Raw genomic sequence first — 14,681 nt, 5'->3', positions numbered from 1 at the left:
GATGCATTTCAAATAGCGGTTCGGGGCCATTTGCAGGTACTAAACGCATGGTGCGTCCATAGTTGCGAAATACGAAGCGCGAGGATGGACTAAGTCGGTCGCTAAGTCAGTCCCTAAGTCAGTAGTGGCAGTAGCGGCGGCGACTTCCTTCCTCATCGAGGAGATCACCTGACTACGCGGCATGGCTTTACACTGTGTAGTTCTCGAATTTACAAGACGGAAAATAATGAACGCACCCTTGGGGTGAAGCGTCTCCATTCCTGGCTCTAAAACTGTAAGGTCGTGCATTCAAGCAGAACGCGGACTTGGGGCTGTTACGCAAGGGTAATTACCTAGTTACACGCACGTCGTCATGCAGTGTCTATGTCTACATATACTCGAAATGCACTCCCGTATGATTTCAGTGACCGAGTGATGTCTCCCCAATAAGAAGTGATTGCAACCACTAAGGTCATTGTATCTCCTGAGATATGGATTTGCACGGCATCAACCCTCAGGCTATGTCTCCCGTGAGCATATCGCCGCATGCAGATCGAAACTCTTTATTTCTTTCTTCTCAGCCAGAATCAGAGGGTGATAAAGTTTCCTGCAATTGCCGTGGCTTCTTGATCTGTCAGCAAGAGATATCCCACCTGGGCATGGGGTGTGGGGTTGAGTTTAAACGCTTACAAATATCGGAGACATTTGAGGGAATGACTGGAGGAATTATTGTGGCTTCAATGGAGATGACGCAGCTACTCCGGATATTACGCTGAACTCGGATTCGAGGGCTTTTCACAAAGGCAACATGGACATGTAGGTTTGTCATTTCCAACACTGGTCCCGAGGTTTCAAGGTTACCGTTGGTCTATAATTATGGTATGGCGGGATATCCAGAATAACCTGTCTAAACGACTAGGACCAGGACCCGGGACGGTTTCAACCTCTTTTTCGCCGCTGTCAAATCAGATTAACAGCTGTAATATGCACATGATGAGAGGCTTGCTATCACTGGCACATTAATCAGACTGATTAGAAATCACACACCTTGGCGTGGCTCGAAGCTCCATAGACTTTCGAGACATAAATGATCTCACAAAGGCTGCGCATAACGGATTCGCTATACAAACTTGCCACAGCCAGAGACAAAATTCAGACCCCCGTTGAAGACAGATCAAAAACTGCAGAGCACCACCAACACACCTTTGCACCATGTCCGCCGCATCCAAAGTCATCCTCATCTTCGGCGCCGGCCCTCGCGTTGGAGCAGGAATCGCCGACGCATTCGCCAGCAACGGCTACAAAATTGCCCTCGCCTCGCGAACCCCCAACGCCCAAACCGACGGCCTCCATCGAATCCACATTCCCTGCGACTTGTCAGACCCAGCTTCCGTGCCCGGTGCCTTCAGCAAGACGAGAGAATTACTCGGAGTCCCCAGTGTTGTAGTATACAATGGTATGTCCCTCCAAGCCAGAGAATATCCCTCAAACCCCCTCACTCATATACCGGTGATGCCGTGGAAGCCTACGGCGGAAACCCAACAGATTACCGCGACCCGCTCGCACTGCCCGTCGACGTCTTCGCTCGCAATCTAACCATCAACACGACAAGCGTCTACGCTGCAGCCCAGCAGGCGCGGGAGTGTTTCGCGGAGCTACCTTCGTCCGCCGCGAGGGCGTTCATTTATACGGGGAACTCGCTGAATGAGCGCATCTGTGCGCCGCTGATGGACCTGGGGGTGGGGAAGACGGCGACGGCGCATCTGATTGAGTATTTGGCGGAGGCGTATGCTCTCCGTGGATTCAAGTATGGACTCGGTTCCTGATACCATGGAGCGCTGGGGCTGACGTTATGTAGGTTTTACTATGCGGATCAGCGCAAAGCGGATGGTTCGCCTATGTGGGCTGGATTGGATGCTGAGGCACATGGGAAGTTTTATCTGGAGCTTGCGGAGGGCGAGCAGTCGCAGGGTCAATGGCAGCAGACTTTTGTGAAGGGGGGTGGGGTATAAGAAATTCTGATGGTGACCGTTTGCACGACCCATTTCATGGCCAGTGAGAGGGTCTCGGGGTTCCTTGTCGGTAGAACTTCCAAGTCACTCTACGTATTACATGCCTACACCGCTCAATACTAACTAGTATTGCTTTTGCTAGAATCTGCACAGTGGATGTGAGAATCATGGACCAAGGCGTATAAGATATAAAAATACATTTTGTCGCTCTGACGTGGAACAGGTTTCAATGTAGTCTCATAACACCATTTTCAAACATTAAATGGACATGACGCGGACTAGGAAGACATCTGCCAGATATTACGAATAGAGATCTACTGTCCCCAATCCTAGCATGCCAATGGCAGCCAGGATAATGAACACACGGAAAACGAATCAAGCCGATTGTATCAGCAGGGTATCACAGGAGGCTGACTGCTGGAACCCATGATAGATTCCTCGCAGAGACAAGACGTGTCCACGCATGGACAGTGGCTAGAAATTAGATATTCACACAAGCGAGAGATAGATCAGCCTAGTAGGCGATCTTCTCTTCGTAAATGGGGGGTCGGCCCTTCTTGACGTCCCATTGGATCTTATTCTTTTCATCCAACCAGGCCTCGTCATCGGTAATTGCGATGACACGGGAGGTGTGAGCAACCTCCTGCGTGCTAACGCCCAGGGTATCGCGAGGCAGCCAGAGCAGGGGAGGCTGGGCCTTGATGGACGGTTGGAGGTAGACGTCACGCTCGACTTCTGCAGGGTAAGGAGGGACCTCGTCGTGGTTGGGGACGAGACGGCGCAGAGTGGCGTAGTCGGAGTAGATGTCTGGGCGGAGCCAGCGCTGAAAGAAGTTGCCCTTGGGCTTCTCGGGGACGCGGGGGCCATCAGCCAGACCCTTCTCAGCCGAGTCGACAGTGCCGACACCGCTGTCGCCGTTGGAGACGCCGGTATGCTCGCCGTTTTTGGTGACGGCATCGGAGACATCGTCGGTTTCCTCAGCCCCGCTGTGGACCTGGCCGCGGTCAGCAGCGAGAAGCGCATCCTCCTCGGCTTCAATGTTCTTGGGCAGGTATTCGATTAATGGATTGGTAGCGTTGTTTAGCGAGACGTGGTACAGTATCACGAACACAAGGAATATGATCATCAGGATCAGAGGGCCCAAAGCCATGCGGTTACTACCGGTGCCGATGGCGAACAGAGCAATCAGGAAGATGATGAGGACGTAGCATCCAACCGTCAGATGCTGCAGAGCGCGAGTGTAGCATCGACCCTGGGTATCAATTTGAGAGTTCGACACATAGAGCACGTTGTATCGGTAGGCGAAGTAGAACAGGTACAACGCGATGGTGGAGAACCCGAGAACCAGAGGAGCGACACAGGAATAGATGATGGCTAAGTTCGCGTTAAGATGTGGAACAGTGGGAAATCTCGAGTTGTAACATACCGATAGTAGCCAAGAATGTGAAGGCAGGGTAAACAGTACCCCATCCAAGGCCAGCCAGGTTGGACCAGCGCTTGTACATCTTACGGGGAGTCTTATCCAAGAACCTGCCCAGAATCTTTCCAAGAATAAGGCCACTGATCTGAACCAGGGCACCAGCACTGAAAGACAGACCCTGCAAAGTGATGTAGGTAATGTAGAAGGTAGAGGCAGTGGGGATCTTTGACGCAAGCAACGAGGCAGCGGAGCTGGGGTTCCGGATGATGTCCGAGACCACACCGGCGGCGGAAGACGCCAACGTAAGAACCAAAAAGGTCTGGACGATCTGGAAGGCAAAGTAGGCGTTCTGGGTGAACAGCTCGACAGATGCCTGACTCGGAGCACCACCCAGCTTGGCCATGAGTCGCATGACGATGGGAACCAGAGACATGAGAGCAGACTGCAAGACCGAAGGGAGCAAACCAGTGATAACACCCTTAATCCAGCTGGGAACATGGTTGATGAATCTCAAGAAGTGGACTTTTTCGGTCAAGAAGTTAATGTTCGAGATGGCACCAATGACGGCAACAGGAATAGTCCAAAAGATGATCATAGCGGTAATGAAAGCAAGGGTGCCGCTGCGTCGCATTACCCGCTCCCACCACTTGATGCGAAGGTTGCTCCAGATGACCTGGGTAGGGTCCAACCCAATATAGCGAGGGGCCATGTGCAGGGGCAGGTTGTGAGCCACTAAAAAAGGAATTAGCTGAAGCCGTTTTTTTTTTTCAATCGAATGAAACATACCGGACTGGTAGGCAGACTGGGCATCGGCCTGCTTGTAGAATTCAACAAAAACAGAAGAGACCTTCTTAGCCTCGCCCGCGCGGTGCTTAGCCTGGAGTTCCTCGATCTCGGGGTTCAGACGCTCGATCTCGGAACGAGCCCAGTTGATGGTATCGACCTTCTTTCCAATCAGAAGCTTGAGACGGTGGGTTGGACGATCCTTAGCGCGGACGTAGCGGGCAGCCACAGAGCCGGACTCGTCGTCGAACTCGCCGACATCCTCCTCGGGGGCGTTTCCTTCTTCCTCGGTGCCGCGCTTCTTCAGGGCCTTGGCGCGGGCCTTGTTGGCCAGAACGATAAGCTTGGTCTCCGCCCCCTCGAGCTTCATAGCGGCCGAGTCACGCTCCTTGACCTTGTCCTCCAGCTCGGCTGTGTCAGTTGCGATCCAGACGTTCTTGACCTTTTCACGGCCCCAAATGTTGCTAATCTTTTCTTTGTTCAGGTAGTCTTCGCTCACGGCGGAGAAAAGAACCGTCCGCGACGAAATGCGACTGGCATAGGCGGCAGAGTACTGGTATGCCTGGCGCAAGTTGATGTAGAAGACGTGCTCCCGGGTAATCATCATGAAGATGAAGCCTGTGACATATTAGCTTGCGCTTGTTTCGGCGTCCGCGGTGCACATACCAATGAAAATCCAAGAAATGAAGCAGTGAGCGTAGAATCGCGCGTAATCCCGCGAAGCGACATTGGATATGCTTAGGATATCCAATTGCTTTTTTCCAGCGTGGGCAGTCGCGTTGACGGAGAACAGGACGGGCCAGGTGATGAAGCAGCCGATAAACATCATCAGCGCAGAAATCTTCAGGAAGCGAAGCAGAAGGTAGGCGTCGAGGGAGTGGTGCTGCAGGACATAGGTATCGGGGAGCTTGTACATCGCCGGAATCCAATTGAACAGTCCAGTTGGGCTCGCCGGGGTGCGCTGCCAGTCCTGGAGATAACCGATATAGGTACGAGGCATATACATGCGGTGCTCGCGCTTGCGAAGAACAATGAACAGCGAGGTCATGACAACGGCACTGATCAGCGCGGGTACCAAGGTGGTCAAGAACGCGGATGCCGACGCCGTGGTCTGGCCGGGATCATCAGCCTAGTATGGTAGTTAGCATCACAAGATCGATTCTTAGCCGGGGGACGCGACGCACGCGGCTGGCCAGCCGGTGTATAGCACCGACGTAGTCCGTCATTGTCGCGGTGGAGGGGATCAGGACGGGCAGAAACGAGGTCAATCAACTCGCATGTATCGGTATCTGTTGAATGGGAGGGGGGGGCGTCGACTGCTCCAGGTGTTGGGGGGGGGAAGAAGAAGGGAAAGAGAAAGAGGTTTAAGCTTCAGGCAGGGGAGAGGGGCACGACGATCTAGGGCTACGTAAGAGCAGCTCTGTCCTGTCTGTTCGCCAATGGCGACGGCCCAGGATTTTCACAAGCCTACGCAGTAGGGGGAAAAGCTCTCCGTCTCAGCGATTCCACCATACCCCCTGTTGCAGCTTAGGGTCACTAGCTGCGCTCCACTTCGGGGATGTGGCGAGTAAGCGACCGTGCCACATCTGTCCCGCGTTGGATCCAACCCAAGACGGCCATCCGATCGCTTTCTACGGTTCGCTCCATGTGACGATCGATGACGCTACAAGACACGAGCCGCTGGAATTTTGTCGGTGAATTCCCAACCCGCTCGATCATCCACTACGGTTGGATTGTTCACAGTTATGTTTTGCGCGCGTAAGGGGCAATGCCAAGATTCTCGCCACACGCTCAAGCCACAGCCTCAGCCTGAGGGAAATTAGCTCGAAACACGACACGTCCAAAGGTTGTACTGATCCTTGAAAAGAACCTTATGGGTTACGGAGAAGTCCGAGCATTTCCCAAAAAGTCTAATATCCTGCAATTGCTGCGGCGCAATGTAAAAAAAATACGAGCCAGATCGGGGAGTTTGCTAGTAGAGTTTCGTAGCTGGAAAACTATAATCTGCACTATTGACTTCGATGGAGCTCTGGGCCACGAAAATTGATCCCAGGCCCGACCGGTATTGCGTTTGCAATGCAACTAGGGAGGCGTCCCAGCAGGACCAAGCAGGCAGCCAAGAGGATTGACGATCACCGTCTTGCCGACATGCAATGATGAGCTGGCTCAGCGCGACCCGATCGGTCGGAAATTACGCTAAACCAAAGACGCTAACCTCAGAATAGGAAACACAGATCGATAGCCTACCCACAATGTATGAGAACCATAAACGGGCCATCCGTGGCGAAATTGGTTAATCCCCACTTGCTTGGATTCGACTTGAAAGAGGTACTCCGTACGGAGTACCCCGTACATTCTTCGAGTATGTACTCCATACCCCGGATAATGCGATCAATCCCTTGGGTGGAATGCGAAGGTAGCAAAATAGATCAGGTATGATGTAAGCCAATTTCTTGACACCTGGCACGACGATCACGGCTGGAACGATAGGAGGCATGTCCTCCGCAGGAACCGGAGCACCCCATCCCATGTCTTATGAGAGCGATAAGATCTCTCTGTCCGTGGAGTTCCCCGTTCTTGGACCCATGAACATCAAGTCGTCAGCATATAGCTTCACGAACGCAGGTCGTAGAATCCCATGATCCACACCGAGTCCACCGCTTCTTCCTTAGTCGATATCAAGGACTGTAATCATGAGGATTTCCCTGTGGTACCGGTCCACAATGCGCACGGCCGCAGTTCGCCCCTATCAATGACGCCCTCTTCGGCCACGTCCACATGATTGGGCTTCTCTCGGTCGTATTCCAGCCACTGAAACACAGCCATGAGAGAGCTTTGTCAATTCAATAGTGTGCCCATCACTAGCGCTACCCTTGGAGCAGGGGGAGAAGAAGGCCAGCTTGCAGATCACTGATCAACCCAGCCAAATTGAACCTGGCAAAATAAAACAAGACAATAAATTAATTCTATCAAGCCCGGGCTTCATCGCCCAAAGGCACCGGTATATGTACGAAGTTCATGCTGAAACACCTCTATGCCGCGAATCGGCGCTTTCAGCGTCAAAAAGCTCATAAGAATTTCATTAAAAAGGAACTGCAGATCCGGCCGCAATTGCTTGTGCGTCCTCAGCAACTCACCGGTCCACCATGCCCGCTCAGGGTTACGCAAATCGGCGTCGCCTCCCTGTTCCAAGAGCAGCCAGACCAGCGTTTCGCAGACGAGATGCCTGTGCAGCTGGTGCTGCTCCACTACCGCGGTTAGGTGCGCCAAAAACCGCGCCGCCTTGCTGGCGCAGTCCTTGAAGTCCCAGAGCGCGGCGGTGATGTAGATCAGGGCGGCGGTGCGACTGACCTCCTGCGTGTCCGAGTGGGGGAGGATAAACTTCCGTGAGGCCAAGGGCACTTCGGAGGGCCGAGGCCCGCTGGAGAGAAGCGGGAAGAGGGGGCTTTCCATGGTGAAAGCGGTCTGGCGGAGGGGAGCGGCGGCTAGATAGTCGGCGGAGTTGTGGGCGCGCATGATCTCCTCGGCGCCGCAGAGAAAAGAGAGGAGCCACTGCTGCGCGGCAGGCTCGATGGGAATGCTGGATTGGGGTATCGGGAGGATGTAGTGGATGTAGTTGACGAAGGCTTCAACTTGCGGATTGCAGCCTGTACGTGGTCGCATAATTCGAAATGCGTGATCTAGATAACCGTAGGCTTCCTCTTTATTGCCAAATCGGTGCTCGTGGAGGGCCATTCCAGTGAGTGCCATTGCTAAACGGTCATCTTGGAGGGGTGCATGGCCCGCGGTGGCATCGTGAATGTATTGTCGAGCTTGGGCTGTGTGTCGTTGCGCTGGCTCGCTGTCTGGCTGACCGTCAAGATGAGCTTTGAATCGGGCACAGTAGGTCATTACAACCGCCTGGAACGTGATTAGGTGCTCTGATGCGATTTGGAAGATCTGGGCCTTGAGATAACTGTTTTCGCCCGACCAGTAGGCTGTCTTATACCAGTACCCGACCAGCGCTTGGTCTTCAGGGTGGTAGTAAGCCATAACGTGGGAAGAACACGAGTTCTTTCTCGTAGAGGACCCGGGTATCGGCGCGCCCGATTGCGTGGGTAGTGATGGTGAATGTGGTGGCATGGCGGAGAACCTGATGGGAAGCTATAGACGGAAGTGTCAGCATCGGTGTCATCTAGAGCACAAAGGATGTTTGGCTTCTGCCGCAAGGAGATGGGTTTTCATACGGACGACTCCTGGTCTGCACCAGCCGCCACTGATTCTCTTCGATTATCTGTGTCATACCCCGAGTCCTTCCTGGCCTGCCAGGAGGTATATTCCTGCATCTGGTCACCGGGGATCGACCCGGTAGACTCCTTTCGTTGCTTTCGCTTTTCCTGGACATGATGCCGCATTACATGGGCGCGTTTCTCCTTGGAGGACGAGTTGGAGTCGACGAAATAGAAGGATTGACTCTTTGCATGGTGAGATTCTGAGGTGTGCTGGCGCCGCCGTCGTTTCGTTCGAATTGCCTGGGGGGCATCGTGGGAGGAGCCTACTGTTAAATGGGTCCTGTATGAGCTATGCAGTTCGCCGAAGACTGAATACAATCGGGCATTTGGATTTACCTGTCTCCAATGGAAATTCGGTGGATTCCGGAGGTATTTCTTCAGGTTCGGGCCGTCTTGCAACTCCCGGTGGTGGCTCCCTCCCCGACATGTCGCGATAAATAGTCGACGCAATTACACGGCTAGAACATACCGAGCGCCCAAAGTCCACCTGTGCCCTAGGGTTGAGGAAGCATCGCAGACCGGCAGTTAGAAACAAGCCCGCGAGGCTCGAGGGGCGCCGCAAGAAGGGGGCGGTGGATGACGCTTCAAGAAATTATACTGCGTACTCTAATGCAACGCAAAGCCAGTGCGAGATACCGTCCCATACGCCAAGGAATAGGAGAGAGAGAGAGGATGAGAAAGAGGGAAGAAATGCCAGTAATGGGGACCAAATTGGGGCTACAGGGAAGTCAGCAACAAAAAGAAAACCATATTTCCTGCACATCCATCTCCCATTTCCACCAGAAGGGGGGGGGGGGGGCAGATACATTTGACTATTTCCCAAACGGGCGTTAGCCACGGCCCCGGGAACGTGTGAGAGTGGAGCCCGTAGCCCTTCTGGAAACACTCAAGAAAGGCTAAAAGGGCTGGACAGACCCGCTTCGTTGCCTGTCTGACGCCTGAGTGGTGGGAAACCCGGAACCAGGGGGTTGACGATTGTCGTGTTTAGAGACATGGCAAACACGACAGCTCGAAGAGAGCCAAGCAGGTTGGGGGACAAAAAAGGACCCCATAACTTGACCGGACATCAAAAAAGGCCCCCAGCTGGATGTTGCAGTACGAAGTAACAATGGTAGAGTTATGCGTCGCGTTAGCCTCCAGTTCCCGTGGCATTACCACAGCAGCCGGCCGGACGGTTATACATACCAGCAAAAATCTCCTTCTGCCGACCATCGTTCTACATTTCCCCTTACTATTCGAGATCTTCGCTATTGGAAGCCCATAGATTCCTTTCCGCTTCAATATTCGGACTTTGGCCGGAGCTTCTCTCCTCGGGTCGAACGCTCAGAGATGGATTCTAGTTTATCACTACGAGTATTGCTTTGGGGGCTACAATGATACAAATGGCGATGAAGACCTATGGCTAGCAGGATACAAGCTAGAGAAAGGGTCCTAAAATCTCGAATGTACCAGGATAACATCAATCAGGAAGACTTTCACTGAATACCAATAGCACGGTGAGACTAGAAGGCCCAAATGACTCAGATAGGCGTAGAGCCTGAGGGCTGGTCGGGTTATTGATTATCAGCTTGCCCGACCTGAGTCCTGACAATTCCACAAGCCCCTCTACATGGTACCAATTTGATTCAGATCGCAACCTAGGACTGCAGACAATGGAGGTTGGTCCACCAGAAAAAGCCCATGTCATGCAAAGGATATCGCTTCCGTACATATGTTATACCAACGTTGACAACCTTCGGGTTCGGGTTGTCCGTATATCCTCAGGCGTGCGGAATGGGGCGATATAGTCTCCAGTATATTTTGTCAAGACCTAAGGCAATGAGACAACATTCTGAGCTCTTGTAGGCATGTGTGGGAAACTTGACCAGCGTTATGCATGCGTTTGGCGATATCAATCCACGAATACAATTCATATAACCTAGTCTCTTCCTTTGCGGCATAAATATGTACCATAGCGCGTCACAGACCCTTGTATCAATGTCGACGAAAAAGATTTCGAGAGGAAAGACAGGGTGAAAAGATCATAGGTGAAGAGCTTCGGAAGGCAAGCTTGAGAGGGAGATCTTATCAAATACACGCACCTTAGTGCTTACGGGCAGAGCCACGCTAAACCATAGCTGGGGACACTATACCCAGGACGGTAAATCGCCAGTCATTCAAGAATACGGGCCAACTACGGACGAGGGGGACCTCTGTCCTGTTTAGGTAAGCGCGTTGGGACATGACACAACCCTGTGGACGAATCAACTAAACCGCATATGAGGGCCCTTTTCCGACGGCGGTCCAGCTCTGGTTCAATCCGCATACTTCGCCTCTGTGCTTATGTGCTTAGGAGCAAGGGTCCTCCCACGCGAGGTATACAGGTATACGGGGTGCCTCTGGTCCCTGGCGGCTACCTGTCCCTTCCGCAAATATGCACGTACCTCACTACGGATAACCATAGTAACATTCTACGGCCTCAAATGACGCAACGCAGCTGATTACAATCCAAACTAGTTACCGAGGACGAATGGAACTCGGTAGTCCACGCCAAAGGAGAATTCCCGTAAGTCACGTGATATATATTTTCGCACGTGATATTAAATTCACCTGACCCAGAAATCAATTAACGCGTCCCGGCGCCCAAAAAGGGGAAAATGGACGCGCCCGCGTCGCGTCCCGCGAAAAAAAAAGCTGCCCCCTGCGTGGATCCTTAGTCCCCTATCGACAGCTTTCTCCCCTCTCCTCGACCTCCATTCCCCACCACCTGATATCCGCGAGAGCTTCTTCGTTCCCATCCCAGCCTGAAATTGGCTGTCCGCTCTCTGCCATGTCGTCCTTGTTTGATGCCGTCCTCCAGTCCGAGCTGGGCTCTGGTGCCCATGACAACCTCATGTCGGATAACCTGCCCAGTTCACGACGTTCGGAAAGCAATGGTCCCATGAGTGACATGAACATCTTGCCGGATGATCAGGTTGTCGGTGCAAGCTCATCCGCTACGAACCGTTTGCGCAATCCTTACGCCCCTGGTCCTCCCCCGATCGTCGACGAGACTGGCGAGTATGTGCGGACTCAATTCGAGTTGATGCTCGAGACTTTCGTAGAGCGGAAAGACAGCAGAGACAAAGACCCTTCTTCCTCGGCACCACAGTCATCCGGGGAAGTTCTCAGTGACAAATATTACATTGCTCAGATCAAGGGCATGACGAAATTCGAACTGTCCACCCTCTACGTCGACTTTAATCACCTTCTAGCCTTTGGGAACTCAGCCTTGACTGAGTCCATTTCCACCATGTACTACCGATTCCTGCCATTCCTCACCAAAGCTCTACACAATATGGTTGCTAAGTACGAGCCTGAATACTTTGTCTCTCACCGATTGGCCTCGTCCGGCACCACTCATTCCAGTGCCTCGGTGGCATCAGCGTATGCGAGTGCCAACGAAAACCCGGACGTCGAGCGTCAGCTTCGCCAGAAAACCCGTCACCAGCAGACCGACAAATTGTTTGCCCTCGCATTCTACAACCTTCCCCTAGTATCCCGCCTTCGACAGCTGCGAACGAAGCAAATCGGCAGACTGCTTTCAATATCGGGAACTGTGACCCGAACTTCAGAAATTCGGCCCGAGCTATCGCTGGGAACATTCATCTGCGAGGCTTGCAAGTCCGTGGTGCCCAACGTGGAGCAGACCTTCAAATACACAGAGCCCACTGAGTGTCCCAACCAACAGTGTGGCAACCGACATGGCTGGCGCCTGGATATCGGCAAGAGTACTTTCGTCGATTGGCAGAAGGTCAAGCTCCAGGAGTCATCTCACGAGATTCCAACTGGCAGCATGCCCCGTACGATGGATATCATCTTGCGCGGAGAGATGGTCGACCGCGCCAAGGCTGGCGAGCGTTGTATCTTCACCGGGACTTTGATCGTTGTGCCAGATGTTAGCCAGCTGGGTCTGCCAGGTGTGCGCCCCGAGGCTGTGCGGGACAACGGTTCCTTCCGGGGAAGTGAAGTCGGTGGAGGTGGTGTTTCCGGCCTCAAGGCTCTTGGTGTGCGCGATCTGACCTACCGCCTGGCTTTCCTCTCCTGCATGGTCACCCCCGATACCACAACCCCGGGCCAAACCCCTGAACAACAGCTCGGTGGACAAGCCAACAACATCCTGGCTTCCCTCAACCAAAACATTGATACTGACATGAACGACGAGAAGGCGCAGGAAGCTTTCCTCGCGAATATGCCTGCTCCAGAGGTCGAGTCTTTAAAGGCATTGGTTCATACCGAATATATCTACCAGCGATTGATTAACTCGATCGCCCCCATGATTTACGGTCATCATCAGATCAAGAAGGGTCTGTTGCTGCAGTTGATCGGTGGTGTTAGTAAGAGAACTGCTTCAGAGAGCCTTCAATTACGTGGTGACATCAACATTTGCATTGTGGGTGACCCTTCTACTAGCAAAAGCCAATTCTTAAAGTAAGTCATTGGAGATCTGAACGGGTATAATGCCGACAAACTAACCGTCCATAGGTACATCTGTTCTATGCACCCTCGTGCTGTTTATACTAGCGGTAAAGCCTCCTCCGCTGCTGGTTTAACGGCTTCGGTGGTCAAAGACGCAGAGACGGGCGAGTTCACCATCGAGGCCGGTGCCCTGATGCTTGCTGTAAGTAGAACTTGGCTACACCTATCAGCTGAACATAATAGCTAACCCGGAGATCAGAACGGTGGCGGCATCTGTGCCATCGACGAGTTCGACAAAATGGACATTGCCGACCAAGTCGCCATCCACGAAGCCATGGAACAACAGACCATTTCCATCGCCAAGGCCGGCATCCACACCACCCTGAATGCGCGAGCCTCCATCCTCGCCGCTGCCAACCCCATCGGTGGCCGGTATAACCCCAAGCACACCCTGCGCCAGAATCTGAACTTCAGTGCCCCCATCATGAGTCGATTTGATGTCTTCTTCGTCGTCCGCGACGATCCCAAGGAATCGGTCGACCGCAATCTTGCCGAACACATCGTCAACGTGCACATGAATCGCGACGAGGCCGTCGAGCCAGACCTCAGCACCGAGCAGCTGCAGCGCTACATCCAATTCGCGCGCACCTTCCGCCCCGTCTTCACGGAGGAGGCCAAGGCGGTGCTCGTCGAGAAGTACAAGGAGCTCCGCGCGAACGATGCCCAAGGCGGCATGGGCCGCTCGTCATACCGGATCACGGTGCGTCAACTGGAATCCCTCATCCGTCTCTCCGAGGCCGTGGCCAAGGCCAACTGTGTCGAGGAGATTGCCCTAAAAATTCGTCCTGGAAGCCTACGATCTGCTCCGCCAGTCCATAGTCACCGTCGAGAAAGACGATGTGGAGATGGACGACGACGAGGTCCCCGCCCCGCCGACAACGACGCCGAGATGGAAGACCGTGACCGCGAGGGCGACAGCCCCATGGCCGAAGACGGCGAACCCGCCGCCGCTCGTCCCGCGCAGCCCGAGCGGGTCAAAACCAAGATTACTTTCGACAAGTATTCGAAGATCCTGAACCTGCTTGTTCAGCGGGTCCGCGAAGACGAGATCCGCGAGGGCAACGGCGTTGGCCACGAAGAACTGCTCGTGTGGTACTTGGAACAGATCGAAAGCCAGCTCCACAGCGAGGACGAGTACAAGCAGGAGTATGACCTGGCGACGAAGGTGCTGAAGCGCATGGTCAAGGACAGTATCCTGCTACGCGTTTCATCTATGGTCCAAGACGGGGAGGCGGGGGCTGCGGATAACAGTGTGCATTATGTGCTTCACCCTAACCTTCCTGTTGAAGAGATGTAAATCGGTCCTCTTGTTCTGTTTTTGCGCGATTCTGTTTCCATTTTGTTTCCCTGGGTTGGGTTTGGATTTAGCATTTGCCGGCTGGACATGGAGCTTGGGGGTCATGAGTGATGATATCCGCTTTCTTGTAGCTTTTATGGCTGGACAGAACAACTTGAATGTATCGTTCAGAATATGGCCTTCCCGCGTAGGACGTTGCCTGCCTCGACTACTTCTACAGCGTAAATTGGTATGGTCCAGGAGGTCTCGGGATGCTCGCCTGAGATATCATGTGTTGGCGAGATCCTCTTCCAGGGGCAGCAAAGACAGTCGTTTACGATTCCAGGTAACGCAAATTTGTGCGCGAGAACTGCTTACATTTTTTTTTTTTAAGCATTCAGAATGATAGCCGTCTTTCTCTCTCTCCAAATCCGGACCCTTCG

General features: G+C 53.2%; 4 protein-coding genes across 4 annotated transcripts; 2 read left to right on the top strand and 2 right to left on the bottom strand.

Moving 5' to 3' along the window:
- Window positions 1-1,191: 1,191 nt before the first annotated feature.
- Window positions 1,192-1,991, top strand: N7468_001437 (uncharacterized protein; the record flags this gene model as incomplete). Its single annotated transcript, XM_058470734.1, has 3 exons — window positions 1,192-1,435; window positions 1,504-1,786; window positions 1,838-1,991. 3 exons carry the CDS (start codon window positions 1,192-1,194, stop codon window positions 1,989-1,991), a joined length of 681 nt encoding a protein of 226 aa, XP_058333875.1.
- Window positions 1,992-2,505: 514 nt separating this feature from the next.
- Window positions 2,506-5,420, bottom strand: N7468_001436 (uncharacterized protein; the record flags this gene model as incomplete). The annotated part of the gene is made up of 5 exons (XM_058470733.1): window positions 2,506-3,365; window positions 3,418-4,143; window positions 4,198-4,812; window positions 4,861-5,323; window positions 5,379-5,420. 5 exons carry the CDS (start codon window positions 5,418-5,420, stop codon window positions 2,506-2,508), a joined length of 2,706 nt encoding a protein of 901 aa, XP_058333874.1.
- Window positions 5,421-7,176: 1,756 nt separating this feature from the next.
- On the bottom strand, window positions 7,177-8,892 carry N7468_001435 (uncharacterized protein; the record flags this gene model as incomplete). The annotated part of the gene is made up of 3 exons (XM_058470732.1): window positions 7,177-8,337; window positions 8,421-8,731; window positions 8,802-8,892. The coding sequence occupies 3 exons, from the start codon at window positions 8,890-8,892 to the stop codon at window positions 7,177-7,179; spliced, it is 1,563 nt and encodes a 520-aa protein (XP_058333873.1).
- Window positions 8,893-11,274: 2,382 nt separating this feature from the next.
- Window positions 11,275-14,259, top strand: N7468_001434 (MCM DNA helicase complex subunit MCM6; the record flags this gene model as incomplete). Its single annotated transcript, XM_058470731.1, has 3 exons — window positions 11,275-12,914; window positions 12,969-13,104; window positions 13,162-14,259. 3 exons carry the CDS (start codon window positions 11,275-11,277, stop codon window positions 14,257-14,259), a joined length of 2,874 nt encoding a protein of 957 aa, XP_058333872.1.
- Window positions 14,260-14,681: the final 422 nt, after the last annotated feature.

The sequence above is a fragment of the Penicillium chermesinum genome (genome assembly GCF_028974085.1).
Source record: "Penicillium chermesinum strain IBT 19713 chromosome Unknown utg000002l:1.0-5270490.0:1.0-5274688.0, whole genome shotgun sequence".
Taxonomy (NCBI): domain Eukaryota; kingdom Fungi; phylum Ascomycota; class Eurotiomycetes; order Eurotiales; family Aspergillaceae; genus Penicillium; species Penicillium chermesinum.
The sequence above is the reverse complement of the archived record's forward strand: the minus strand, read 5'-3'. Positions and strand labels throughout refer to the sequence as shown.